This window comes from Fringilla coelebs, assembly GCF_963513975.1.
Source record: "Fringilla coelebs genome assembly, chromosome: 4".
Lineage (NCBI taxonomy): Eukaryota > Metazoa > Chordata > Aves > Passeriformes > Fringillidae > Fringilla > Fringilla coelebs.
The window spans coordinates 54,828,642-54,855,077 of record NC_140032.1 but is presented as its reverse complement, the minus strand read 5'-3'; the positions used below and the strand labels follow the sequence as shown (position 1 = coordinate 54,855,077).

The 26,436-nt window shown below is 43.1% G+C and overlaps 1 protein-coding gene across 13 annotated transcripts in view; it reads left to right on the top strand.

Annotated features, from left to right (window-relative positions):
- Positions 1-26,436, top strand: part of ADGRL3 (adhesion G protein-coupled receptor L3) — a gene marked incomplete at its 3' end in the record, with an annotated part of 313,409 nt that overhangs the window by 274,009 nt on the left and 12,964 nt on the right. For all 13 annotated transcript variants that reach the window (XM_084204550.1, XM_084204553.1, XM_084204547.1 and 10 more), the window contains 3 exons: positions 11,440-11,608; positions 14,337-14,462; positions 17,026-17,122. In XM_084204550.1, the coding sequence (XP_084060676.1) occupies positions 11,440-11,608; positions 14,337-14,462; positions 17,026-17,122 (392 nt within the window). The remainder of the gene's footprint in view (positions 1-11,439; positions 11,609-14,336; positions 14,463-17,025; positions 17,123-26,436) is intronic.

The following is a 26,436-nucleotide window of genomic DNA, read 5'->3' as shown; positions in this document are numbered from 1 at the left end:
AAAGCAGCAGCAAGTCTGTACAAAGAGCAAGATAAAAACCTCAAGCTGCACCAAAAAAAAAAACAACCCAAACCTGTGACGAAAGCCAAAAATACCTAGAAATTCTATACCTTAGGGCATCCACGCTCTTTCTCCCACAACCAAAAAATTAATGTGCAGTAGCACAAAATAGAAGCAAATCAACTTTGCAGTAGACTTTCAGTTTGTTCTTCTGGTGAAGAGTCCTTTGTATTTGTTCTTTCAGCACCATTCCCATGTTCTCTTTCATCGCTTGGCTCTGGTTTTTTTGCGGATGCGGGATGGAGCTATTCACAGTAATCTCCACGTCCTCTTATCACCAGGTCTTGTTTTCTGAGGCACAACACTGTTAATGTGCGCAGTTTGCACTGTTGGGGGTCTTCTAACCCACAGATTCCTTTCCATCACTGAAGGTAGCACATCTTCACTAAATAACTGTTTCATTCCTGCACACCTCTGCTGCCAAAGGCTCTTTAATCAGATTCAAGAATGGGCTGTGCTGTAGAGCAGAATACTTTTCTGATTTCCAGGGAATAATTTTTAAAAGACTCTGGAAATGCAGGAAGCTTTTATCTGGAGATGAGAAAAGAGAAAAGAGGGGGAAAAAAAGGGGGGTTTTCCACTTAATTTGTTCTTGAGTTTTTTTTTTTTGGTGAAAAAGAAAATTATTTGTATTTTATTAATTGGTATGCAACTAGGACAATAGCATGCTCTCACTGATGGTGGAATCTTGGGGAGAAAAATATCCCAAGTGACTGAAGCTGTAATCTTTATCTAGTGACTACCTTTCTGAAGGATTGTGAGAGTGTTGCCCGACAGAGAGACACGAAACAACTAGGTTGTTTAGTGCGGTGCTTTATTGAGGGCCCTGGGGTCTGAGGACTATCGTCTCAAAGTCAGAGCCCACCGTTCCCCTTTTTCGTCAGGTTTTTATATCCTTTTACAGAGGTACACAATGCAGTTACATAAACCGTACACAATGCAGTTACATAAACCTTGTAGATATTATTTCTAAAAGTCATAAATTCTATACGCTTGTCTACTCAAAACTATAGGTTACCCCCCTTTAATCCCCCTTGCTTGTCTTCCCACCACCAGGACCCTTTATCATTGATTTATTATTTCACTGTGTTCTGCATGCTCTACTAGATCCTTTAATTATTAGTTTGTGGTTCTTAGTATATTTCCAGGCCTGTTTCCCAGGGCCTGCTTGTGAACTGCTTTCTAAGCCTTAGCATAACTACTGCTATTGCTATATCTACATTAGTTCTTTTCTTGTTATTTCGGTATCAACTCCCCCCTTTTGAGCATTCTTCAGATTTTCTGCAAGGATGCTCAATTCTTCAAGTAATGGTTTCTAAGTAGGATGGTGGGTCTTCTCTTTGAATTGGTAGGATTACTTCTTTCCGGGTTAGTGCTCTCATGACACGTCGAGTATGAGTTCCTTCTCTGGCAATCATTCCTAAAAGACATCTATACATAATCATGCAGACTACAATAATCAACACAATCGTTATTACATATTGTACAATTGATGATATCCAACCAGAGACCTGGATTCCTAGGGAGCTAAATAGTGCTCCTACCCAATTATGTTCAGCTTCTTCCTGGACTTCATGCACTTTTGTTTCAATTTGTTCCAATTTACTTATGTCCTTTTCTACTTCTTCTGTGACATTTGGGATATGTACACAGCAATGATCAACCTTTCCTTGGAGGTATCCACAGACTCCGTGTTCTTTTAATAAGAGCAAATCTAATGCCATTCGATTTTGGACTGTCATTCTCGTTGTTGCTTGCAACTGTAAGTTTAGGTCCCTAAATCCTTTCTTTGTAACTGCAGCTAACCTCTCAGTTTGTCCCAATAATTTGTACAGCGTCTCCCGGTTTCTATATGTAGAAATTTGTGCAAACAGGGATTCCAATACCCATCCAAATTTAACTCCTGATGAGGGTTCATGCCATTCGTCTTCATCTCCCAGTCCTAGTTCTTCTGCCACCTCATTTGTTTCTCTCTTTGTTCGTGACTGTATCTCTCTTTGTGTTAATTTAGATTGTTTCCAGAAAGGGCAGAGCGTAGGGACCCCTAACGTAATCTGTGTGATTGGGCCATTAATGGGCATATGGGTAGTCCATTGTCCGTGCCCCATTACCCACACTGAATGCCCTGGACTTCTGACGGTAGTCGCCTGACAATCTTTCCAAGCCCCCTTTATTTCACCTGTTATTGTATGATTATATCTTTGACATTCACAGCCCCACTTTAGTAGTATCCGGACTGGCACTAAACCAATTTGGGATTCAGGGGTATCACATGTGATGATTTTGCTACAATTCCAGCTAGGTGTGGGGGTTATTCGATCCCGTCTTACCACTTCAGTTCCTAACATTCCTAAATGTTCTTGTTCCCTTTGGCCTGACCATTCGATACACCAATGTACTGGTCCTATGTAGCTGTAAGATTCTAACAAGCTGGGACCCCAAATTGTCTTCCACTGTTCCCATTCTTCCCTCCCTTCTTGACATACTATCTCATAAGAATATTCAGTGACTGGTTTTTGTCTTTTTTTCTCTATGTCATAAGAACACCATCCTACATCCTCGAACCGCCCAATTTTTGAATAAACTGCATTTGGTAATTTTAGGCATTCACTCCTTCGTCCCGGCGATGACCATTGCCCTCGAACTGTATAGGTTTCCTCTATCATCTTAGTATGGTTCTGCATCACTTTATTACATCTTTTTGTCCTATTTATGGTCACTGGAGGCATTTCCCCAACGGGAATGATGCCCCATGGTATTGGATCTCCTGCCGCTTTAGGTAAAGGTAGACATGCAGTGATGGACGTAGTATTTTGTACTTGCCCAAAATCTCTAATTAATCCCACTATTAAGTTTCCTTGCCCCAATTCTTGTTGTGTTTTTCCCACTTCTGTCACCTGTCGTACTCTTCTATTTTCTTTTAGAATATCTACATTTATTTTTCCGTAGTCAAAGCTTTCTCTAATCCACACAACACATGAGAATTGTCCTACCTGATCAGCTTGCATATGAGATATCATCAATGTGGTGCTACCTCTTTGCTGTTCCATATCCCAAAGTGTCACGATCCCTTCTGTAAATACTTCGTCTGTGGTGATTTGTCTCCAGGCTGCATTTACTTCTTTTAATCCAGCTCTCTGGTTGTTAGAAAACAGACAGGTTAGATTTACTCCCGCACCTTCCGGCACTATTACATCTGGCTCCGGAACTATGATTTTAACAAACGCTTTTCCCACCTGCATTATGCAGACTAATGTTAAAAGAGCTAAGGCCTTGCCCTGAACACCATTTTTTGTTGCTGACAGAGGCTGTACTTCCCATCTTGACGGGACCTTCTTGATTCGAGTGTAGTGAATCCAATTTTCGATCCCTTGGACTTTCACTGCCGTGTAGGTAGTCATGATCACCTGGTGAGGACCGCCCCATACTTCTTTCAATGGTTCCGTATTCCAGTTCTTCACATATACTTGATCTCCTGGCTGGATGTCATGGACAGGATTTTCCAAGGGCAGAGGCCGGTTCCACTGCAATGTTCCTCGCAGTGCTGTAAGAACTTTATTTAGAGACAAAATGTAACTCAGCAATACTTGATCTCCTACTAAGTGAGGGTCCCCTTTGTAGGTTGCAGCATGATATGGCTTGCCATACAAAATTTCGTATGGACTTACTCCTATCTTTTCTCTGGGTTTAATCCTGATTCTTAGCAAGGCTAGAGGTAGTGCCTGAGGCCACTGTATCTTTGCTTCCTGACAAATTTTCTTAATCTGCCCTTTTAATGTCTGATTCATCCGCTCTACCTGGCCGCTAGATTGTGGTCTCCAGGGCGTATGGAGATCCCAAGCTATCCCTAATACTCTGGCTACCTCTTGGACTACTCCAGCTACAAAGTGAGGTCCCCTATCTGAGGACATTCCTAATGGGATCCCAAATCTAGGAATAATTTCTCGTAGTAAGGTTTTAATTACTTCCTTTGCCTGGTTAGTCCTGCATGGGAAAGCTTCCGGCCACCCTGAAAAAGTACACACATACACCAGTAAATAACGGTACCCTTGTGCTTTTGGTAGCTCTGAGAAATCTATTTGCCAATAGTCTCCTGGTTGCGGCCCTACTTGTAACTTTCCTAGTTGTATTTGCCTTCGTGTCACTGGGTTGTTTTTAATACAGACTGGACACGTGGCGTTAATCCGTTTTGCCATTGTTAACATCTGGTTGGAAATCACCTCATGTTTTAAAAATTGTACTAATGCGTCTGCCCCCCAATGGCACTTGTTATGTTCGATTTCTAAAACTGTTTTCATTACCTTTGTTGGCAATACAACCTGACCTACAGCTGTGACATACCATCCTTTTTCATTCTTCTGGGCCTGGAGAAATTGAGCAAGTTTCTCATCTTCATGTGTATACCATGGTTTCTGCTCAAGAAAAGAAGTGGCAGGGTTAAATCGCGCTGGTAATAAAGCTAATTGTGTCCATACCTCTCGAGCAACCTGTTTGGCAACTCTGTCAGCCAACTGGTTTCCTTGGAACGCCTTTCCTTCTTCATTTTGATGTCCTCTTACATGCATCACTGCTACTGCCTGAGGTTTATGCACTGCTTCCAATAGTGCTAATATTTGTTCTTTGTGCTTAATTTCTGATCCTTGAGAATTTAGCAGTCCTCTTTCTTTCCACAGAGCTCCATGTACATGTATTACTCCAAAGGCATATTTTGAATCAGTCCAAATATTTACTCTTTTCCCTTGGCTCAATTCTAAGGCTCTTACCAGAGCTTGTATCTCGGCCTTCTGGGCTGAAGTTCCCGGGGTTAAGGCTCGAGCTTCTATTATTTGTGTCAAAGTCACTACTGCGTATCCCGCATACCTGGTTCCGTTTTCCACAAAGCTGGATCCGTCTGTAAACAGTTCCCATTCCGGATTTTCCAAAGGCTCATCTTTCAGGTCTTTCCGGCTGGCATACACCTGTTCAATGGTTTCCACGCAATCGTGCGTCAATTCGCCTTCTTCTCCCTGGCTGCTGCTCCTAAGAAATTCTGCTGGATTAAGATGATTAGTTGTTTTTAATTCAATGTCGTCCTGTTCTCGGAGAAGTGCCTGGTATTGTAACATGCGGCTTGACGAGAGCCAATGCCCCCCTTTTTGTTCCAAGACTGCAATGACCATGTGGGGAACAAATACTTCCATCCTTTTTCCCAGAGTCAATTTTCTGGCTTCCCGAATTAGGAGCACTGTTGCTGCCACAGCTCTAAGACAACCAGGCCATCCGGCGCTTACAGTGTCTAGCTGCTTTGAGAAGTACCCTACCGGGCGTTTCCATGAGCCCAGTTTTTGGGTGAGAACCCCTATTGCCAGTCTTTGTCTCTCATTTACGTATAGTTGAAAAGGTTTTGTAAGATCTGGCAATCCTAGTGCTGGGGCTTCCTTTAAGGCTTGTTTCAAACTCTGGAATGCCTTTTCTTGCGTTTGTCCCCACTGAAACACAGGGCTTTTGGCTGCCTCATACAGGGGTTTTGCTTTTAGTCCAAATTCCGGGATCCACAAGCGGCACCACCCTACCATGCCCAAAAAGGATCTTAACTCTTGCGGATTTCGTGGTGTGGGTATGGTGCAAATTGCTTGTATTCGATTAACTCCTAACTTTCGCACCCCTTGTGAAATTTCGCAGCCTAGGTAAATTACCTGGGGTCTTACCAGCTGAGCTTTTTCTTTCGATACTCGGTATCCAGCTTGTCCCAGCATATTAAGTAATCCAATAGTGAGTCTGAGGCAAACATCCTTTTCTGTGGAAGCTATAAAGATGTCATCAACATATTGTAGGAGAGCAAATAAGAAAGGTGATTCTTTTACCTGAGTCGTCTTCCATTCTTCTAACTCTCGAGCCAATTGATTTCCAAAAATAGTTGGTGAGTTTTTGAATCCTAGACGCGTCCAGGTGAGCTGCTTCTTGCGTCCCGTGTCTGGGCAAAGTATCTCCTACTTTCAAGTGCCAAGGGGATACAGAAAAATGCATCTTTCAAATCAATTACTGTGAACCACTTAAACTTTTCCGACACAGCTGTCAACAATGTATACGGATTAGCTACAACTGGGTGTATATCTTTAGTGATGTTATTAATTGCTCTTAAATCTTGAACTAATCTATACTTACCATTTGGCTTTCTAACTGGGAATATCGGAGTATTGAATTCTGACTCACATTCCTGTAAAATTCCCAAGCTAAGAAACTGTTCAATCATGGGTGCTATTCCTATTCGTGCTTCCAATTTCAAAGGATATTGTCTCACCCTTACTGGGGAGGCTCCTTCCTTTAGTTCTATTACAACCGGTTGTGCTGCTTTTGATTTTCCAGGTACTCCTGTTTCCCATACCCATGGTACTACAGCTTGCTCTATTTCTTGTGGTATTTCTGCTGCTTCAACTTCTTTTACTACGAACAACTTAGCAATATTCTCTTCGGGAAATTCCAATCTTACTCTACCTTTTTCAAATATTATCTTTGCCTCTAACATTGACAATAGATCCCTCCCGAATAGCGATTCTGGGCTATTTGGCATATATAAAAATTGATGGTCAAATTCTTTCCCCCCAAATTTTATATCTAATGGTCACAAAAACGTTCTTTCCTCAACTTGTCCCGTAACCCCCACTACTTGGATAGTGGAATCACTCAAAGGTCCTAGCTTAGTGTTAACAGCTGAGTATGATGCCCCCGTATCTACTCTAAATTCTAACGGTTCCCCATCTACTTCCATTACTACTTTAAGGTCCTCATCTAGTCAACTTGAATTTTGATAATTCCCCATCATAAAGGCTTGGGCAATCCCTTGTGGATTTCCCGGGAAAGCACCTGTATTATTCATCATCCCCTGATTTCCATCCCCACTAGCTATAATTCCTCCCCCAAAACCCATTCCTTGGTTGAGAGGACACTCATTTTTCCAATGCCCTCTATTTTTACATAGAGCACATTGATCTATTCCTAGCTGCATTCTTCCCCTTCCCATATTCAATTGACCCATAAGTCCTCCCGTACCCATCGGCCTCCCCCCCCTTGCTATCCCTTTTCCCCTTCTTAGTCCACGTCCTCGGCTCCTTCCTCTCATATTATTTCCAGCCGCTTAAATGACAACCTGCGTGTATTATATGGTACATACACACAGTACATACATGAAAACAAACTTATCTTTTCTAGTTTCGAATATCAGAATCTAAGTGAAGAAAACTGTGTTCTACAAATTGAATAAGCAGCTAGATTTCATGTTTAACATTCAAATTAATTTGGGGAGCAAACAAAGGTTCGTGCATCTTTCAACTCTGAGGTCTGACATTCATTTATACATTTTAAAAAAAGCCCTCTTCAGCATTACAAGCAATTTATGGCAAGAATGCACTGTGATGCAAGACACATGACAATTGGCTGACCTTTCAAAGAGTTGGGTTTTTTTTTTTTTTTAAATAAATCTACTATATTAAGAAATATGTGTTTGCCAAAAGTCTGTTAAAATTACATCAAAACAACTTTAAAACCTGCTCACTAAGGATAATTCAATTAAATGTCTTGTTTTTAAACACTTAGTTAACAGTTCAGAATATTGCCTGGTGTAGTTTGGATAAAGATGTGATATGAAGACCCATAAAAGAGTAAACATGTCTTCAGTTCAATTTGCTATGACAACAAAACTTCAAGAAAAAAACTTCTAGCCTTTTTGGCTAGACACGCTCAGTGTACGAACAATCTCTTGCGGTACCTCTGTGCTCTTAATCAATCTGTAACAGAACAGTGCTCCCCATAAGCCATTATTCACAGAACCTCTATTTCATGTCACATTCTGAAAAAGTCTCTTGCAGAACAGCAAATTGAACATTCAATATAAGTATCAAGGCCAGAAAACAAAAAACTGGCCATTAAATGAGCACCCCCTTCCTTTTTCTTTCTTTCTACCTCCCACCGCCCTCTCCGAGTTCTTTCACTAAGGGGGGTTCGTGGTATATCTGCGGTTTCTACCTTTGCTTCCCGATCCTCCCTTTCTACCTCTGGCACACTTTCTCCAAAGTCACGTTCCTCCATCGGAGGGGCACTAGGGGCTACCAACAAAGAAACATCCTCCTCAGGTTCCGAAAACCTAACCGAGCATTCCTTCTCTTTCTGCCATCCATTACATCCTTCACAATTCAACTTTAATGTTTTCAAAACCATGATTCCGCACTCCTTTTGCCACTCTGGTTTGTCTTTCAAATAATAAAAGAGGTCTAAATACGGTATTTCATCCCATTTTTCATTATTTTGTAGGAAATGCATCAAAGGTGTAATAATGTCAGGATTCAGTGTACCATTTCTAGGCCATTGCATACCATCGGGTTCATATAAAGGCCACACATTATTACAAAAATCAATCAATTTCCTTTTACTTAGTTCTTGACCAAAATTCCCCGCATTCCAATGTTGTAATAAACAGCCCAAAGGCGAATCGTCCGGGATTTCTATCCCGGAACTTGCTAGAGTTTTTGGTTTTTTGTTTTTTTTTTTTTTTTTTTTTTTTTTTTTTTTTTTTTTTTTTTTTAAAAAACGTTTTCAAAGGCATCATTACCGAACAGAATAGACAGGAAAAGAAAGAAAATCTATGCAGATAGAAGGATAGACCAACCAACCAACCAACTTGTCACCCTCCGACGCCGCGGGGGAACAAGTGCCGGACCAGCGAAGCTTTCGCCGCGTCTTACAGCCGGCGCCTAGGCTTTACCCAAGACGTCTTTAGCCCAACCCAGCGGAGCCGATGCTTCGTCTTACGGGCAGGCACCCAATACCAATACCAAAAAATAAAGCACCTTCGGGCTTACCTCCTGCAGTTGTCCGACAGGCGCGGGGTCGGGCACGAACCAATGACTCCCCGAGAATCACTCGGTGCCGGCGTGGAGTGGATCAGGACGCGAACCGCCCCAGCAGCCCTCGGAGTCCTGCCGCGGTCGCCAGAAAACTGTTGCCCGACAGAGAGACACGAAACAACTAGGTTGTTTAGTGCGGTGCTTTATTGAGGGCCCTGGGGTCTGAGGACTATCGTCTCAAAGTCAGAGCCCACCGTTCCCCTTTTTCGTCAGGTTTTTATATCCTTTTACAGAGGTACACAATGCAGTTACATAAACCGTACACAATGCAGTTACATAAACCTTGTAGATATTATTTCTAAAAGTCATAAATTCTATACGCTTGTCTACTCAAAACTATAGGTTACCCCCCTTTAATCCCCCTTGCTTGTCTTCCCACCACCAGGACCCTTTATCATTGATTTATTATTTCACTGTGTTCTGCATGCTCTACTAGATCCTTTAATTATTAGTTTGTGGTTCTTAGTATATTTCCAGGCCTGTTTCCCAGGGCCTGCTTGTGAACTGCTTTCTAAGCCTTAGCATAACTACTGCTATTGCTATATCTACATTAGTTCTTTTCTTGTTATTTCGGTATCAAGAGTGTATTTTCAATTTGCATCACGCTAAATATTTATTAGTGGGATTGACTGGAGATGCTTCAAAGGAGCTGTTCTGGTCTGCTTGGTCCATAATAGCGATTTTTAAAGAACTGTCTTAATAAGAGGTTACCTTAGGGAGCTCTTCTGGTCATGTGGTTAAATAATACATATTTTATAAACTTCAGTGGAAGACTTAATGCTGTGTTTTCATTCTAATACCTCAAGGAAAAAAAAACCAACAAAACAAACAAACAACAAAAGACTTGAATACATCGGTATGCTTTTGTTTGTGACAAGCCCTGCTAAAAGGAAAAGGACTCAAGGCTGTAGCTGCCATGGCATCTCAGTAGCAGAGATTGTCTGTCTGACCTCTGCAGGACTGCTTTGTTCCCCCAAATTGCTGCTGCTTCATCTTTCTCCCCCTTGCCCCCATGCTCAGCTTAGCAGATGGAAGCCCAACCGTGCCCAAACCCAAGCCACATTCCCACAAGGCTGAAGGGACTCAGAAACATAGGCAGGTCTTTGTCCCTGCAAGTCCTTCTGCAGCATCTCAGGGGGCCTTGGGGCAGACAAGGAAGCAGAGGTGCTGGTTCACTGCAGTCTTGTCTGATCTGGGATATAGAAGGGCTAAACAGGGAGGAAGGGGTGCAAAGATTGGATATCAGTGCATTCATTTTCATGATGTTAACCCTAATGATGACAGGGGATGGCAGAAGAAGACCAAAGCCTTCAGGTAAAGGGCAAACAGATATTCAAGGGGCTGCTTGCTTCCCAGCTAGAAGTCGACTCCCTCCCCTGTGCAGCAGCAATTCCTTTAAAGTTGTAGGTAATACATCATGTGAAAACTAGGCTAGGAGCAGGACAGAGTTCCTACACTGGTTCTTACACTTCTTCTCTTGTCCTGGTGTTGGAAGATCAGTCTTTGAGAGGGCAATTTAGGAGATGACTAAATGTTATTTGGCAGGGTAACATGGAACACTCCTCCTGCCATCCCAGCAGAGCTTCCAGCTTTCCTGAAAACACCCAAAAAAACCTAACATGCAGCAGCCACCCCATGTCCCCAGCTCTGGTAGAGAGTCAGTGGGAGAAAGCAAGCAAAAATCTCCTGCTCCCCCTATTTGTTGGAACAATATTTGGGGCCAAGCACAGCTCTACTACACCTCTACTCCCACTGCACTCCTGAGGTGGAGCAAGTGCTAATCCTAGTTTTACAGCCCATGTGAAGAAGGATTGCCCCTCCTTTTCTCCAGACAGAAGTGTGGCAGCAGCTCCCACGTTAGCAAATGTAGTGTGTGAGTGCTCGTACGAGTATACACACTTCCCCTCATCGCAGGGTGGAAGAAGTGTGAAGCAGCATTGCAAAGAACATCCTTGTGTGGAGTGGATCTGGCAAGCAGGGAAAGCTTGCCCACCTGCCTGTAGCTGTTTATCTGGCTTACAGGCATATGGGAGACTAGCTAAAATGCAGTAATACATGTGTCTTGGTGTTAAGTGTAAATAAAGAAGCTACTCCAGCTGGCAGTCCTGTGAAACCAGTGGACACTAAAAAAAAGTGATAATCAGAGTTGTCATTTCATTTGGTTTATTTTCTTTCCCTCCATTTGCAGAAATAACATCTACATGTCATTTACATGCACACTGCTTTTACATATTTAAAAAACAGACATTGTGGTTACAAATGTGCTTTGGTTATGATAAATTTCTATGCTCATAACACTTCCATTTCCTTGTATTTCCTCAAGCTTGAAGATTTGTAAACTGCATTCAGCTTGAAGACAAAAGTTTTATTTTGATATGCTATTCTCTTCTTGCTAAAACCAGGGGCAAAATCTTCCTGCCTGTAGACACATGCCTTCTTTTGTGTAGATGAAAAACCAATCCCACTCTTCTTTTCTTTTTTTTTTTGTTTCTCCTGACAGGTCCTGGGTTATAGGTGCAATAGCCCTACTCTGCCTATTAGGACTGACCTGGGCATTCGGACTCATGTATATTAATGAAAGCACAGTCATCATGGCGTATCTCTTCACCATATTCAATTCTCTGCAGGGAATGTTTATATTCATTTTCCATTGTGTCCTCCAGAAAAAGGTAAGATGATGGCTCCCAGCAGCAAGAGAGGTGGTAACAAGGTGTTTTGTTGCCTAACAACCACGGCGTATCATCGTCTGTGTGCCCTGAATTGGTATCACACAGATTTATCTCTGTGCACCTAATAAGTGTGGTGTTTAGACTGGAAACCAGCAAAGTGCTGGGGAATGAGGTTCTAACAAGGACATGTGGCAGTGGCATTTCAGCAGCCAGGGCACTGGCAGATGTGTCAGAGACAAGGGGGAAGGCAGCTGTCAGTTTGCAGGGTCCTGCTGTCAGCCAGATTCTCCTTCCTTGCACACCAGTGTGAGAGGGGAGAGAATCCACCAGCACCCAGAAGGTGCTCAGTGGCTGAGTGCTCAAAGCAAAGTGGAGCTTTACATCCTCATTTGCAGCCCCTGCAGGAAATTTCCCTTTTCCGTGGCAGCATATGTGGGTTGATGGGATGCAATAGGGGCTGCTTCCCCTGCTTTTTTAAGAAGTGAAGGACCTGTGTTCTGCAGTGGTTCATTAGCCTTTGTATTGCTTGGGCCTGATGCAGTGTTTTGGAAATCTTCCTCAAAGCAAGCACAGCAAGTGCTTCTTGGAAATTGAAGTATGCCCCAATTAACATTTGCAAGATAACAGTGGAGTAACTTAGATAAATTCCAGAGGGAAAAAATAAACACAACAGAATAAAAATTCTGTGTTCATTTAGATGAAATTTACAGCCTCTGACAATCAGTAATAAGTATTTTTAAGAACCATTTTTTTCTCTACTGAAATTTTGTTATACAGAGCTCTCCAATTCTGTGCATGTCTGCTGATAGTTTGCTATGCACATTTTAGTTTCAAAGGGCAAATTACTGAACCAGTAGAGAGGATATACTGGTGCCAGTTTCTCAGGGTAACCAGTATCTTTTGGTGAAATGGCTTACTGAGTAAAGTCAGGTCTGTGTTGAGATCTGTCTTCCAGCTGAGAGCCACAGGCTTGCTCCTCTGTTACTCACATTTTCCTATACAGGCAAGGGAGATCTGACCCATGAGAACATAATCAAAATTTTAAAAAGTGAGCTCAGCAAGTGATGCCTTTGTAAGGATCTACAGATCTGCCTGCAAATGTTGCTCTTGAAACCAAAGGAAGACTTTTGGGGTTAAGAGTTTTGTCCTTATTGTTGCATCTCAAATTTGTCCATCTTAAGAAGCTTTAAAGCTTTATCTAGATGCAACTTCCTGCTGATGATCCCAAACATTTCAGCAAGAGAGTTTCCTGGCAAGATGATGATAAGAATGTAGGAAGCATCCCCATTGCTTATTAAACCTGCAGGTGTTTGTCTGTGAGGAGTTTGAATTTCTGCACCCTTCTGACTGGTACATCCTCTGAGCTCCAATGCACCCCACAAAGGGTCAGTTCCTAACCCAGCATCCCTGCACTGCTCCACGGCTTCCTTGCCTCGTGGGGTTCTCAGTCAGTATGACAGAACCATTCTCTTTTCTGTCTTATGCCAATTTACACCCTTAAATCACCACTGATGACTGTGGAATTGTTCTTGATTTATGGCTGCACAGAGGGAAGGAGAATACAGCCGGTACCTTGATGTGGGGTGGATGCACCTCTCTGACCTAAGAGCTGAGGGAGGTATTATTTAAAGGGAGAAAAAAAAATTCTTTCCTTTCCTATCTATCATGGCCTAGAAAATCGGCAAAGCGCTGCGGAGAGGCGAGCAGTGGGTGGCTAATTAAAGCAATTGAATTATTTTCTCTCAGCAAAGGATTGATTAGGCACTCGAGCATATTGGGCACTTGTGGTATGTGTTTGTCTCCAGCGCTTAAGGAAGAGCCTAATGAAAAAGCTGTAATTTGCTATTTAAACAGTTGTTTCACGGAGTTGTGAAATGCTCATGGAGAGTTTGGCAAAATTGTACAGCTTCAAGGAATTTCAACTGGTGTGTTGGACATGCATGATGGTTTTGGGGCTTTTTTTGTGTCAGTGGGTAACATGACCCTCTTTTGGCTCTTCAGTGCAGTCTCCTCACCTTCAGCCCTGTCCCATCTGGTTTATGGGTGTTGCTGCCCTTGAAAAGTCACACCTTGAAGCTTGGTGGAAGGTTAGATCCTGTCCTGGCACAAGTCAGCGTAGCTCCTCTGAAGCAAAGGAGGTGGCACGGGTTTGACTGCAATGCCCATTTAAAACATGACTGGTTTGCACAGTGCTGTGGAAAAGCCGGCTCCAGCCATCCCTGAGCATTGGGAATATAATCTCTAATGCTGCTGGGTCTACTGTTTCCTCAAATTTCAATTTGACTGCAAGAAACATTTTTTTTTATTAAAAAATCAATAGCTTTCATATGTTTCTCTTGGAATTCTTCTTTCTTAGTCTCCTGCCAGAAGCAATAACTTTTAGTACCTTGATGAGCCAATATGCTAGTTTATATCAAATCTACAACAATATTAATTTTCAGTCATAAATAGTGTACCTGCACTTTCTCCCATGCTCCTTTGATGTGCCTCAGAGGATGCTGCAGCCAGCTGGTGCCCAGGAGCAGCTTTGCTCTATGGGAGCAGTCTCTTGTGACATCCTCAGCCCTGAGCTCAGCTGCAAGGGGTACTAGACTGCTTTCCCATACACTGCAGCAGATTTTGTTTCAACGAAACACTGAGGAAGAATCAGGGGCTGTGTTGAAAATCAGAAGGCAGTGGGCTGGAGGAGGAGCTCCCTGCTTACCACCACCGCTCTTTCCTTGGCCAGGTACGTAAAGAGTATGGGAAATGCCTGCGCACACATTGCTGTAGTGGGAAAAGTACAGAGAGTTCCATCGGCTCAGGAAAAACCTCGGGGTCAAGGACACCTGGAAGATATTCCACAGGCTCACAGGTAACCCACGCTTTTTGTTTGTGTCCCAATGTCATGCCAAGACCCTTCTGAGCTTTTCTGGGAGGAAAGAAAGCTCCTCTTGGCACCAAAGGAGCTGCCTTAGGCCACTCCCCAGTGCACCTGCAGAGATATCCTTCGCTTCCAGACCTGAACTCAGCGCAGTGGTTTCCCCTGAGATGTGATGGCAATTAAATGCCTCGCCAAGAACCTTCTGAATAGCTTTGTTGGGAATAAAAAGTGCAGACATGCCTTCCAGAGGCGGGTGGGTAGTTATCACCTGAGGTGTCCTGCCTGCTCTCCGTGGGAAGCAGGAGGTGGGAGCATTTTGTCAGCTGTGCTACATTCCAGTACATCCTTTAATCATGAGATGAAGGCTGTCACTATTAACTTTTAACATGTACAAGAATGATGCTATAAGCCCCGAGTGTTTTTTCTTGTAAAAAGATTTAAAGGCTACAAGTGTCTTGTAGCAGACTTCCCAGTGAAAGAGCTGGCTTTCTGACATGCAGTGGTTTGGTCTGTTCTGTGCCTCACACAATTTGTCTTAGCTTATAGACCTCTTAGGGCGAGCCATTGGGGTCAGACTGTCTCACTAAGCTACTAGATTTCTTGCCTTGGGTCACCTGAAAATTCAGGTTTTGTGTAGTTTGCACACTTAGCAGTTTTGAAGCTAACTTGTGTGTAGAGATGCAGATTTATGGATGAAGACTTCATATAAAATGAAGAAGCTTATTTCTTAATCAATAGAAACCAAACACAAATTTATTCAGTATTAGTAATGGAAGTAATTATACATGACAGTTCTACTATTAAATTATAAAAGACATGCAGCAAGTAACAGCTTATAACTTTCCAGGAAAACCTAATTTGCAATTTATGTCTTGGAGCAAATCATTATTTATTTGCAGTGGTTTCCAAGATGTCATCCAAAAGCTCTGCTTCAGTGTTTTCAAAGGTCTGGTAGCTATGCAGAGCAAATAAAAGCAATAGAATGTAGAACCTCTCTCCAGTAGGCCAGTAATGTCCAAAACTCAAAATATCCAGCAGCATTTAGGTGGCTGATTTGAAAGCCTCTGCTGTTACAAAACTTAGCTCTGTGCTGGTGCCCTCCTCTCCAAGAAGGGTTGACTTCAATGTCAACCCTCTCACCAGTCCCAGCACAGGAGAGCAAGCCCTTTTGAGGGTGAACTGAGTCTCATTTTGCCTGCAGAAGCATGTCCTTGAAAGGATGGAAGTTCCAAAGTCCTATTGTAGCCAGGAGAAACCTCACACAGGTGATGGAGAGTAGATGGAGATCACTCTGACTTGTTGAAAACATTGGCTCCTGACTTTAAATAGACAAGACCATGAGGAGGAAAGCTTCTAAGATCCCTTTCTTCTCTGAGAAGCACATAGAAAACAGAATAGTTAATCTTACAGTGCATCATGTCAGAGGAATATAATAAATTAAATGTCCAGATGAAAAATAATTACTGTAAAAGATCATGGGCCTCATGTCACATGGTACTTCCATTTATAGAGGGCTAATGCATTATTAGGAGATGCTGTTATTCCATGGTTAATGAGTAATCTAGGACTTTTCAGTCTGGAACCGTATGATTAGGCCTTGGTAAATCTCTCATGGCTAAAATCTCGCTATGGAAACCACTGGATTTTTGGCACTTAGGAAAAATGTGGTCTGTCACAATGGGAAAAAGGCTTCCCAGTCCCCCAGACCACCTACCACCACTTTGGCACAACCAGGGAAAACATCCATCAGAGTCACAGATGTGAGGTGAGGGAGAGTTTCCCTGGGACACCTGGGTTCTCCAGTCACCTTCATGCAGGGGTTGGGGCTGAACTGCTCACAGGATGCATTTTGACTGATTTTTTTGATATTCTGCAAGGTCTGGTTGGGGAGGAGTGAGACAGCGATGCAAATGCCACAGAGGCAGATATTTCACAGCATATTTGAGGAACAAAACAGAAGGCCAACATATTCAGGACACTTTTGCCAGTAGCAGAAGCTATACCACAGATGGCAAAAGCATCACAGATTTTTCAGTATGGGAACAGAAGTCATTCATTTGTGGGGAATTTTTTTGCCCCCCTAAAATCTCCAAGATGGAAAATAGCTATAGAAAACTTCTGTTCATTCAGGGACACCAAGATACAAATTAAGTCTTCAGCTGCACTTCACAAAAAATAAGAAACAAGTTGTCTGAGTATGAGAAGCGCTCGTGCTTCTGTGTGTAGGTTATTTTTCCATTATTTGGTGCTACTTTGGTAAACCTGCAGCTGGCATGGGGTCTGGGTTTCTCTCATGCATGATTTATTTTTTTTTTAAATCAGGATGTAAGCAATTCAGTTATACACTTTTTCTTTGAGCTAGGTATTTGTGTTGCATGGGGTCTGGCATGCATGAGGCAGGTTGCAACAAAACAGCAACTGCTTGCTTACAGCTGGCTAGAAGCAGGTCTCATCCTGAGCTAGACATGCCAGTAGCCATCCTTAGTGAGGCAGAAAGAAACCTCTCTACAGCTGCTAAAAATTCATTGCCTGCTGTGCTTCAATCCCTCTTCAGAGCCGGATTCGTAGGATGTGGAACGACACAGTTCGAAAGCAGTCCGAGTCTTCCTTTATTACTGGAGATATAAACAGTTCAGCTTCACTCAACAGAGGTAATTATAAATGGTTTTTCATATCTCAAACTCTTCTGATGGCTTTAAGGAGTCTGAAATATGTTGCCTCTTTGCCCCCTGCCTTTTCCTCCTCACCCCAGACGTCACTGGACCCTGTTCTACCACCCAAGAAATGTTACAGTGGTAAATGGGAGGAGATTTTATGGTGGTTGTTGCCTTCTTTTTCTTTTCTTTCTTTATTTCTACACGTGCACTTTCAAGAATTGTCATTTCTGGAAGGAAGTTAGAAAAAGTGAAAGAGAGAAATGAAATTAAGTTGAAATCTCCCCTTTCCCTCAGAAAGCTGCTAGTGCCAGAAGCTGCTGACGTGTCAGGCCTCGTTTCTGACAGTGAAAATGGGCCATTACAGCACTGTGCAGCCTGTGTTAAACATCACAGGAGTCCTGATTGTCCTGCATATGTAGCAATACTGTCATCCTTACAGAAGCAAAAGTGAACAGCAGAACATAGACGTAAGGAAAAACTGTGCTTGGAACAAAATTGTCTGTGTTGGTGTTAATGTACCTAGTTGGAAGAACTGACTGATGTGAACTTTATAGACATCTGTGGAGGAAAGGCTATCAGAAATGTATATGCCAAACAAAATGTGGTGTCTGGCACAAGGGGAAATATGAACAGCTTTTTTAAACCAAGTGTTTTTCAGGGAGTTGTAGGAAAATGGCGGTAACAGAACACCAGAAAAAGAGCCTCGGAGGTTGTTTCCTTTCTCTTCCATACTGCTACTCTATGAATTAACCCTGAGCAACCAGATGCCAAACTCTGTTTTGTGTTATCTGTTCAGTTGATGCTGAAATTAAGAGAGGGTAGAATTGGGATTACTGGGCCTAGCTGTTCTCTCATGATGATGAAAATCAAGTGTATTTCCAGTCCTGATGGTTGGTCTGCAAAGCTCAACTGAGAATTGAGTTGGGACTTTGGTTCCTGTTCAGTCTTTATTCTCACTGAATTCCCACTGATTTTAGGGTGAGTTTTGCCTGAGGATAGGCTTGAAGGATTTTGACTGTGCTGAGTAATATTGAGTGCTGAGTGGTGTGGGAACCAGGGGTACATGATTCTGTTCTCTGAGCATTATACACTCTGCCCAAATCAGTGCAAAGGGGGAAGGCAGCCTAACACGGAGCTGTACTGCTCTTCAACTCACTGGTCTTTTTTTGTGCCACGATATTTTCCCTTTGCACTGAAGATTCATTAATAAAGTTGACTATAAGATTCCATTACTGTTAATGCCTGATTTATCCACGTACATGGCCCTCACATCTCTCTCTGTCTCCACAATAAAGACTGCAGAGCAGCAGTCTGGGTCTGTTGGAGGGGGGAATTGGTTGTCACACAAAGGTTCCAGCAAGAGCCACTGTTTCCCTCAGCCATCCATCCCACTGCTCCATCTCAGTGGCAAACCAAAATGTGTTATGCATGAAATGTTTGCTCCTTCAGTTAGCACAGAAGTTGCACTTGCTCTCTGATGCAGCTGAGGTTACCAAGGGGTGTGTTTTAGCAAACAGGATCTTCTGGGCTTGCTAGCAAAAGAAAGGTATCTCTCCTTTTTTGGCTTTGCCAAGAGGGAAGTATGACTGTCAATTGGTACAAGTGAAGAGGTTTCAAGTGGACAATATTCATCCCAGTGTGGTGAGAGCCTGTTACAACATGTGCCTGTGATTTAAAGGTCAGTTGGGAAATGAACTGGCAGAGGAAGCTTCTTCAAAGCAGGTTTCCTCCAGGGATTTTCCTTGTGTAACACTGGATGAGGTGAATCACCTGAAGGGCCTGAATCTCTACTGGCTACAGAAGCAGCCTGATAAGTGACTTAGAAGGGGAAGCCTTTTAGGTGGAACACTGAAGTGACTTGAGTAAGTTTTACAGTTCTAGAGTCATCCTCCCTCCTTTTCACACAGGCAGGCACAATATTTGTTGTTGTTGTTGGATTTGGGGGGATTTTGTCTGGTAAAGAGAAGTGTTTGCAAAGTGGAGGTAAAAAATATATCTATGGGAGATGGCATCTCCAAAGCAGCAGGTGGTCAGTTCCACATGGAAAAACACCTGACATCAACAGTAATCCCAGCTTCACAGGACTCCAGGTATTTCTCCCTTTATCCTGTTTATTTCAGCTGAAAAGCAGCATTCATGGTCTTAGGGCTTTCCACAGAGAAAACTCTCCAGAGAATTGCAGCCTGAACAGAGCAGTGGGGCAGTGTGTTTTTCACAGTTCTTGTCTTACTCTTAATATTTACATATATATTCATCTTTAAAGGAGCTGTTCATTAAAGTTTTATTTACAAGCATGCTATTGAGACTCAGAGGATTCAAATGTGACCCTTGAACTGTATGGTCAGTAGCTTTCCTTGCCTGAGGTTGATACAACAGGGCCCCGTTCCTGTTCAAAACTCCCACTCCAGCCTTCCCAGCCTTGACACCTTTTGCACAAAATTATCTTTATTGTCCCAAGTTAAACGTTCTATGTATGCTGGCATTTTCCCCAGAGCCTTCAGAGAGCAGCCTGTGTTCTAAAACAGGAAGAAAATGATCCTTTTTCCCCAGAATTGTCCTAGCATCCAGGTCTTGGAGCTTAACTCCACTTCTCCATGTCCTGGGCCAACACTGAGTTTTACTGTTTCTGCTGGGGGAGCAGAAACTGGCCCTCTAACTGAGGTACTATCTCATTGAAACCTGGTTTTTCCCTGATACCTGTCATCATATTCACAGCCTCCTGCCACATGGTAACATCCCAGGCAGGACTGCTCTAGCTATCTGTATTTGCTGTATGATGACCTGCATTTTTGTATGACATCTCATCCCTTCTTCCTTCATGAACCTCCTGGGCATCAGTCTGGAATATGGTGTCTGTGTTAGTGCATCCCTCCTTTAGACATACAGCTGTGTCCTTCTCTGATTTAGCAGGTAACACACTGCTTATGGCTCTTTCAGCTTCACATTCTCTTTTATCTTCTATTCCCCCCTCTCCCTGCCAAGGTAATTGACCATGATGTTATTTATTCGAATTTATCACATCAGGAATTTCAGGCATAACCCCAAATATGCCTCATGTAATGTGTTCTGTAATGAAAACTTTACTCTGTCCTAAGGCATACAAGACTATTTCAGACATTTCCTGAAGGTAGCATCTAATTATTGATTAATAAAAAGTGTGTCTGCCTTTGTTTCCCCTTGCTGCTCATTATGGCTTCATAGTGATGTGGATCTGGGGTTGTTATACCACTGAAATCAGGAGGAAGGGAAGAGAAACTGGCTGTGGGTTTCCTTTTTTACTGTTGAAAGGAGAGCATGCCTGTCCAGCCCATGATCATGGTCTCAGTTTCAGTATCCAGGTGGAATCCTGCTCCTTGCATTCCCACTCTGCAACTCTGTCCAGTTTTTCACACCCTGGGTCTGGCTGCATACTTCTTCCATGTGTTTCACACCCAACCTGTGCTCTACATTTATTTTCCTGGTGCTGAAACCTTCAGAGGTGTAAAAGCTGAACCAAGCTGATTACCTCATAAGTAGGAAAAAGAAGTTTCCCTTTGCCTGCAGGGCGTTTGGTGTGTGATCTTAATGCAGGTGCTTGGATGCAGTGCTGAAAAAGTAGTGACTTGAGGAATGCCTGTAGGATGGGCCCTTTGCTGGAGTTCAGTGCTTTGCAGGCTCAAAAGTGGAGTGTATGAAGGAAAAGCAACAGAGCTTGCCTGAGCTTTGGGTACATCCAGCTGGCCACCTCAGGATCATGAGATGGATCTGTTTGCACCTTTGGAGTGTTAGTGTCAGAAATCTCTGGGATAGCTCAGCCAGTCTTGCAAACAAGCAGTCAAAGCACAAAACAGCAATGTGACACCAGCCTGTTTTTATCCATGTCTTAGGTGAGAGGCAATACAGTAATTACTGTCTCTCTTTGGATATGAGACAACTGAGTGAGAAAAAAAATCTTTGTGAACTATGTGGTACTTTGTTATCCTTCAGGTTTTCAAGGTGGGGGAAGAAAAGTAGTGGCATGATTTTTTTTTTCAGAGGAAAAGTGGAAGTTATCTGTTCAAGAAGGGCCTGTTCCTTGTTTTGGTGAGGCTCAAGAGCAGCAGAGACAAAGGACTGTGTCACTGGTGCAAGGCAGTGTTTTGTAGAAGGAAAATGCTCAGATGGAGTTGTGTTTATCAATTCAAGTTAGTACATAGTAGTTTTTCCCTTTTCAGGGAAATAACTGGGCTAGGGGTAAAGCCATCAGATTTCATAGAGAATAGAAACTGCTCCAGAAGTGTGTTATGTTGGGCCAAATGCTGTTCTCTTGCTGTAATGCTCTGACTCTTAGTTGATAAGCTAGACAGCAAAGTTAATAGTTTATCCCCATAGCAGTCCTGCTATAGAAACAGGAGTATGTAGACCTCCTGTCTTTTGGCTATATATATAAATAAATAAATAAATAAATAAATAAATAAATATGTATATATATATGTATATATGTGTGTATATATATATATATATATGTATTTTATATATATATATATATATATATATATATATATGTATGTATGTATGTATGTATGTATGTATGTATATATATATGGTTTATGTCCACCCATCCCCACAGTACTCACCATCCCATCCCCACCACCCTCATCCATGGAGGTCTCCTGGAGGCACTTTCTGGTGGTCTGCATGGCTGCTCCAGTAGTGTGAAAGTAAAGAAGCAGCAGGGAGCTTTAAGAGCAGAGCTGTGTCACGAGGGAGGACATCTGGGAGCTGAGGCAGAGTCAAGCACAATCCAGACCTTCGGTGATGGTTCATTGTGCCACAGGGGATTAAGCCAGGAGCCCTGGACAAGGTGAGGGGATGAACCTGGAGATACTGGCAGAGACAGGGCTGGAAAGTGAGCTACAAGGCAGGTCCAAGATCCAGCCAGGAGGCTGACACAAGGCAAGGACTGGGTGCCCAGAGCCGTGCAGGGCTGTGGCTTCCTGCTGGGTCTGTGGGGGTCATGAGGACCTCAAAAGCTGTTGCAGATGGGAGCCCAGGACCACTGGCAGCTCTTCCTGAAGGATGGTAAGTCTTGAATACAAATTCATCCATGTGGCCCTAAGGGTCCATTCCTGAGAGAGGAGGCCCTTGCCAGCAAACCCCATCAGAGTCATCACAAAGCCCTCGGATCCCCAGTATTTGCAGAACGGATATTATCCCTGACTAGGAAAGCCATTCCCTGTTTGCTCCCATGCAAATGGGCTGAAATGGAAATGAGGGTATTGTTTGTCACTCCCCCTTGTTTTTCCTTCCCAATGCATAAGTGCTGTTGCATGTTTCCTCTTCTGGGTAGCGTTCCAGAATAAATACTTGATTTCCCTTTGCTTTATTATTTCTCCTCTGTGTTTTTATGTCAACCACAAAGACTTAATCTGAAACACACACAGGAAAAAGGGAAATTATTGCTACTGTTTTCAGAGGTAAGCAGTTTAATGTCAAATTCATGTGGACTTCTTCATAATGAACAGAACAAATTGAGCTCAAATTCAAACAGTGGGAATCTGAGTCAGAGAGGAAAATTAAAATGAAGAACATTAATATCCTGATTTCTAACCCAACCGAGACCTGATTGTTTCCTAAATGAAATCTCCCATCAAATTCCTTCCACCCACCCAAAAATATAATTAAGCTGTGACTTCCAGGCTGAAATCGTATCTGCACTGTGAATTCAGCAGGGACAACTGTGTGTGTTGCAGAATTGTTTTCAGGTGGATTTACTTTCTTGCATTTTTCAAAAGCAGTTATTTAGAAACACCAGCAGAAGGTTAAATTCTTCCTTTAGGAGAATTTAGGAGACTGTCATGCTGCAAGACAGGAGGTGTAGGTTAGCCCTGAGACAGTGCAATAAGTCAGGTTTTGGTCACCAAATCTGCTCTTTCTGCTGAGAGATGAGGGCTGCTGGATGTGTCTCAGTGCTGCAAGATGAAGAAGTTTCAGTTTAGCTGTCTGCAGGGGTGGTGGGTGCCATGGTGTGGACATAACTGGCCAATACAGCAGTGAAAACAGGGTGGAATTTGGTGTGATAAAAAGCACAGGTGAGCAGGGGAGGAGGGAAAAAGGGGGGAAAAAAAAAAGGAAGGAGCAGAATTTGGATTCCACAAGGATCTCAAACCCCATCCTTGGGTACACTTCAAAGTGCAGTTGCTGCTCATTATAACCCATTTGCCAGTGCTGACCCTTTGCTGCCTAAATAAAGCAGAGATAAGGTGGAAATTTGGATAGTGGAAGTGCTACTGTTGTCATGCATCAGCCTTTCTCAAGGTGCTGGTTTGCTCCTTGATGGATTAATGTGACTGGCCTGACAGATTTCTGCTAAATTTATGTTGCATAAAAAACAAATAGCAAGCAGCCAAGTTCTAGGAGAAGGGGAAGTGCCTCTGCTCATCTTGATAGGATATTCAGAGAACACCACCAAATGCTCTATCACAGTCTGTCTGCACACTTCTACCTACTCTGAGTAACCCCTATGGCTTTCCTTGTGACTTAAAGATATTAGAGAATAAATCCTTCCTCCGTTTTCTTTGCATTTGTTCTATGTTTTTACAGTTGGCAGCAAAGAGTGCCCCAGTTTCTCCTGTTAAATCAGTCAGCTTTCATGTCATTTCTTTCAGAGAGATCATTTTAGGGTGTGGGGACTTACACATTTTAAATTAATGAGTTGTGGCTATATGAACATGCATGTTGGCAGCAGTGTTAATGGTCACTTTTTCCCCCATTATTTCTTGTTCCAGTTGTGGTTCTGGGGTAAGCAGGTTCAGTGCAGAGGACTCACAGGATGTCCTGTGCCTGCAGTTGCTCTCCTTGTTCATGAATGCATCTGTAGATACCGAAATGGAACTGACCAAAATATTAATGGATGTAAAAATACACATTATTCTTGGTTTCTGAGCACTTAACAGCTCAAAGACAATTGGGCTAAAGACAAGTGTCTTTCTTCTGCAGACACTTTGGTCTTGTGAGTACCATCACTGCACAGCTGGGTACAGAGCAAGAGCCATGTCTGTTTAAAACTGAACACCCCCTGAAGATGCTGTAAAAGCTTTGAGCTCTGTTTTCAGTCATGCTCAGGGTTTGATGGATGTAAATGCAGAGGAATTATCAAAGCTGAACCTGGGATGGCCTTTGGCAGGGACAGCAGCTTCAGTGACCATTCAGAGACCATCATCTGTCAACGTGCAAATCTCACTTCTTCATTGTCTTTGCTTCAAATCTGAAACAAGGCACTCTCCCTGCAGCCTGTCCCTTTGTGCAGAGTGCTGAGAGGTGTCAGTGCCTAATGCTGTCTGTGCTGACCACTGCTGAGTTGGCAGGGGCAACCTGCTGCATGAACCTGAGGGTTGCAGCAGCCCTTGCCCTTGAGCGTCACCCTGCACATTGCAAAGCCCTTAGTCCTGGGAAATTTATTCTGTGTTTCAGGGGGTCCATCGGTCCTGGAGCCTGAAGGTCTCTGGTTTAGCCACAAACAGCAGCAGCAGTGCCAGTCTCTTCCCCCTCTGGAATATGATTTGATGTTCATTCCCTGGTTTTTTTAAGTCAAGGCTGCTACTTGAGAAGGGGGCTTTTGGAGGTGCTGGTTGTTTGGTGGAAATCAAGGGGTGAGAAGCAGGGTAGAATCCCTGACAGCACTTCCCTGCTAATCCAAAGGCGCCTGTGGCCTGTTTTCATCCATCCACAGCTGCTCGAAAGCTGCAGCTCCTACTCTTCACTGGGCAGATTGGTGTTCAAGGCTGCTCACTGTCCCAGCACCCTGGGTGCTTGTGTTAGTGCTCACACCTCCAGGGACAGCCTGCAAAAGAAATAGCATAGTCAGTTTATATCAGGACTTCAAAACTCCCAGTCTACCCGCTGCAGGAGGCTGTTCCTTTTTCTCCCCATCTCCCCACCACCATTAGGCATTTTCCCCCCTTCTGCTTCTTCTGTTCCCTCTTGTAACTCCTACAGACACACTTACCCTCCCCTGACCCCATGGATACCCCTTCCTGGGACCCATTGCCCAGATGGAGGGTGTATTTGGAGGGAGTAATCCACGTGCCATTGCACCAGTTCTGTCACAAGGGATTGCTGTTTGTAAGCCAAAAAAATCTCTGCAACCCTCTTAAGCAACTGTTGGTTTTGCTAAATGTCAGCAACTGGCCTCAAAATCCATCCTGATAATCACATATGAAGTAAAGAGAAGTTCCAGGTAGGTGACAGCAGAGGAGTATTTTCTCTTTGTAAGGGAAAGTCATCAGCCTTTTGGACTAGCAAATTGTTTCTGGTGGTTTTTATCTTCCCCCCTCCCCCCACCACCCCTTCTCAATCAGCTGCACATTTTTTAAGCTAGAAAAATTATGATTTTCTGCATCAAGGATCAAAACTTAGGGAGTTTAACTTATTTCTGCCTATGTGCAAAATTAATCCCATTGTTGATATTCTCCTGGTTTATTTTGCCTCTCTGCTGCCTGGGACTGAGTTAGCTGAGATTTGTTGCAGTGATTTCAGTGAGTGACATGACATTCTTCCTTTGGGAGATATTATGAACTGGCTTTGATTTTAGGATTGACAGCCATATAATTGGAAGTTCAGTCATTAGGTGGATCAGCTTTAAAGAGGAAAAGTAAGGGCAAGGCAATTTCTGAAATCAGAGCAGGCTTTGGGGAGTATTAGATCTGGCAGAGCTGCAGAGCAGGCTTAATATGGTGACTGTGAAGGAGGAAGGAAGAAAGCATAGCTGCTTTTATAGATTCCTGGAAGCATGGTTCAATTTTCACCACAGGCAGGGCTCTCTGCACATCTTGGGTAAGGCCTCAGGTATGGTGAGAAGTAATCAAGAGCAGGAACAATTAGGGATAATGCATGTTTGTATAGCCAAGATACAATGTGGTGTAAACCCTGGTAAGGGGCAGTGGTGGCATAAAGAAATGTCCCATCCTGGAACAGTGTTTCTGCTCCAGGCAGTGAAAAAGTTATTAATGAGGGAGCAAATACTTAGAAATGGATGTAGACTAGCTGTGTGTTTTGAACATGGCCTGCAGATGATAATCCAGCAGAGGTTTGTCATCTGAAATCATTGCCAAAGAAAGGAAGGGAAAAAAAAAAGGGACAAAGAAATATTTTCACTCCCCTGTCTCTGCATAAAAGCACGGGATGTTTCATGTGGCAGAAGATGGCCCAGAGCTCAACAACCTCATTTGCTGAAACTCCATTTCACTGCAGTCAGTATTAATAGCTTCACAATGAATAGATTAGATGCTGCAAGTGACAACAAACCTATTTGAGAGAAATTTAATAGGGAAGTTTATTGAAGTTTATTA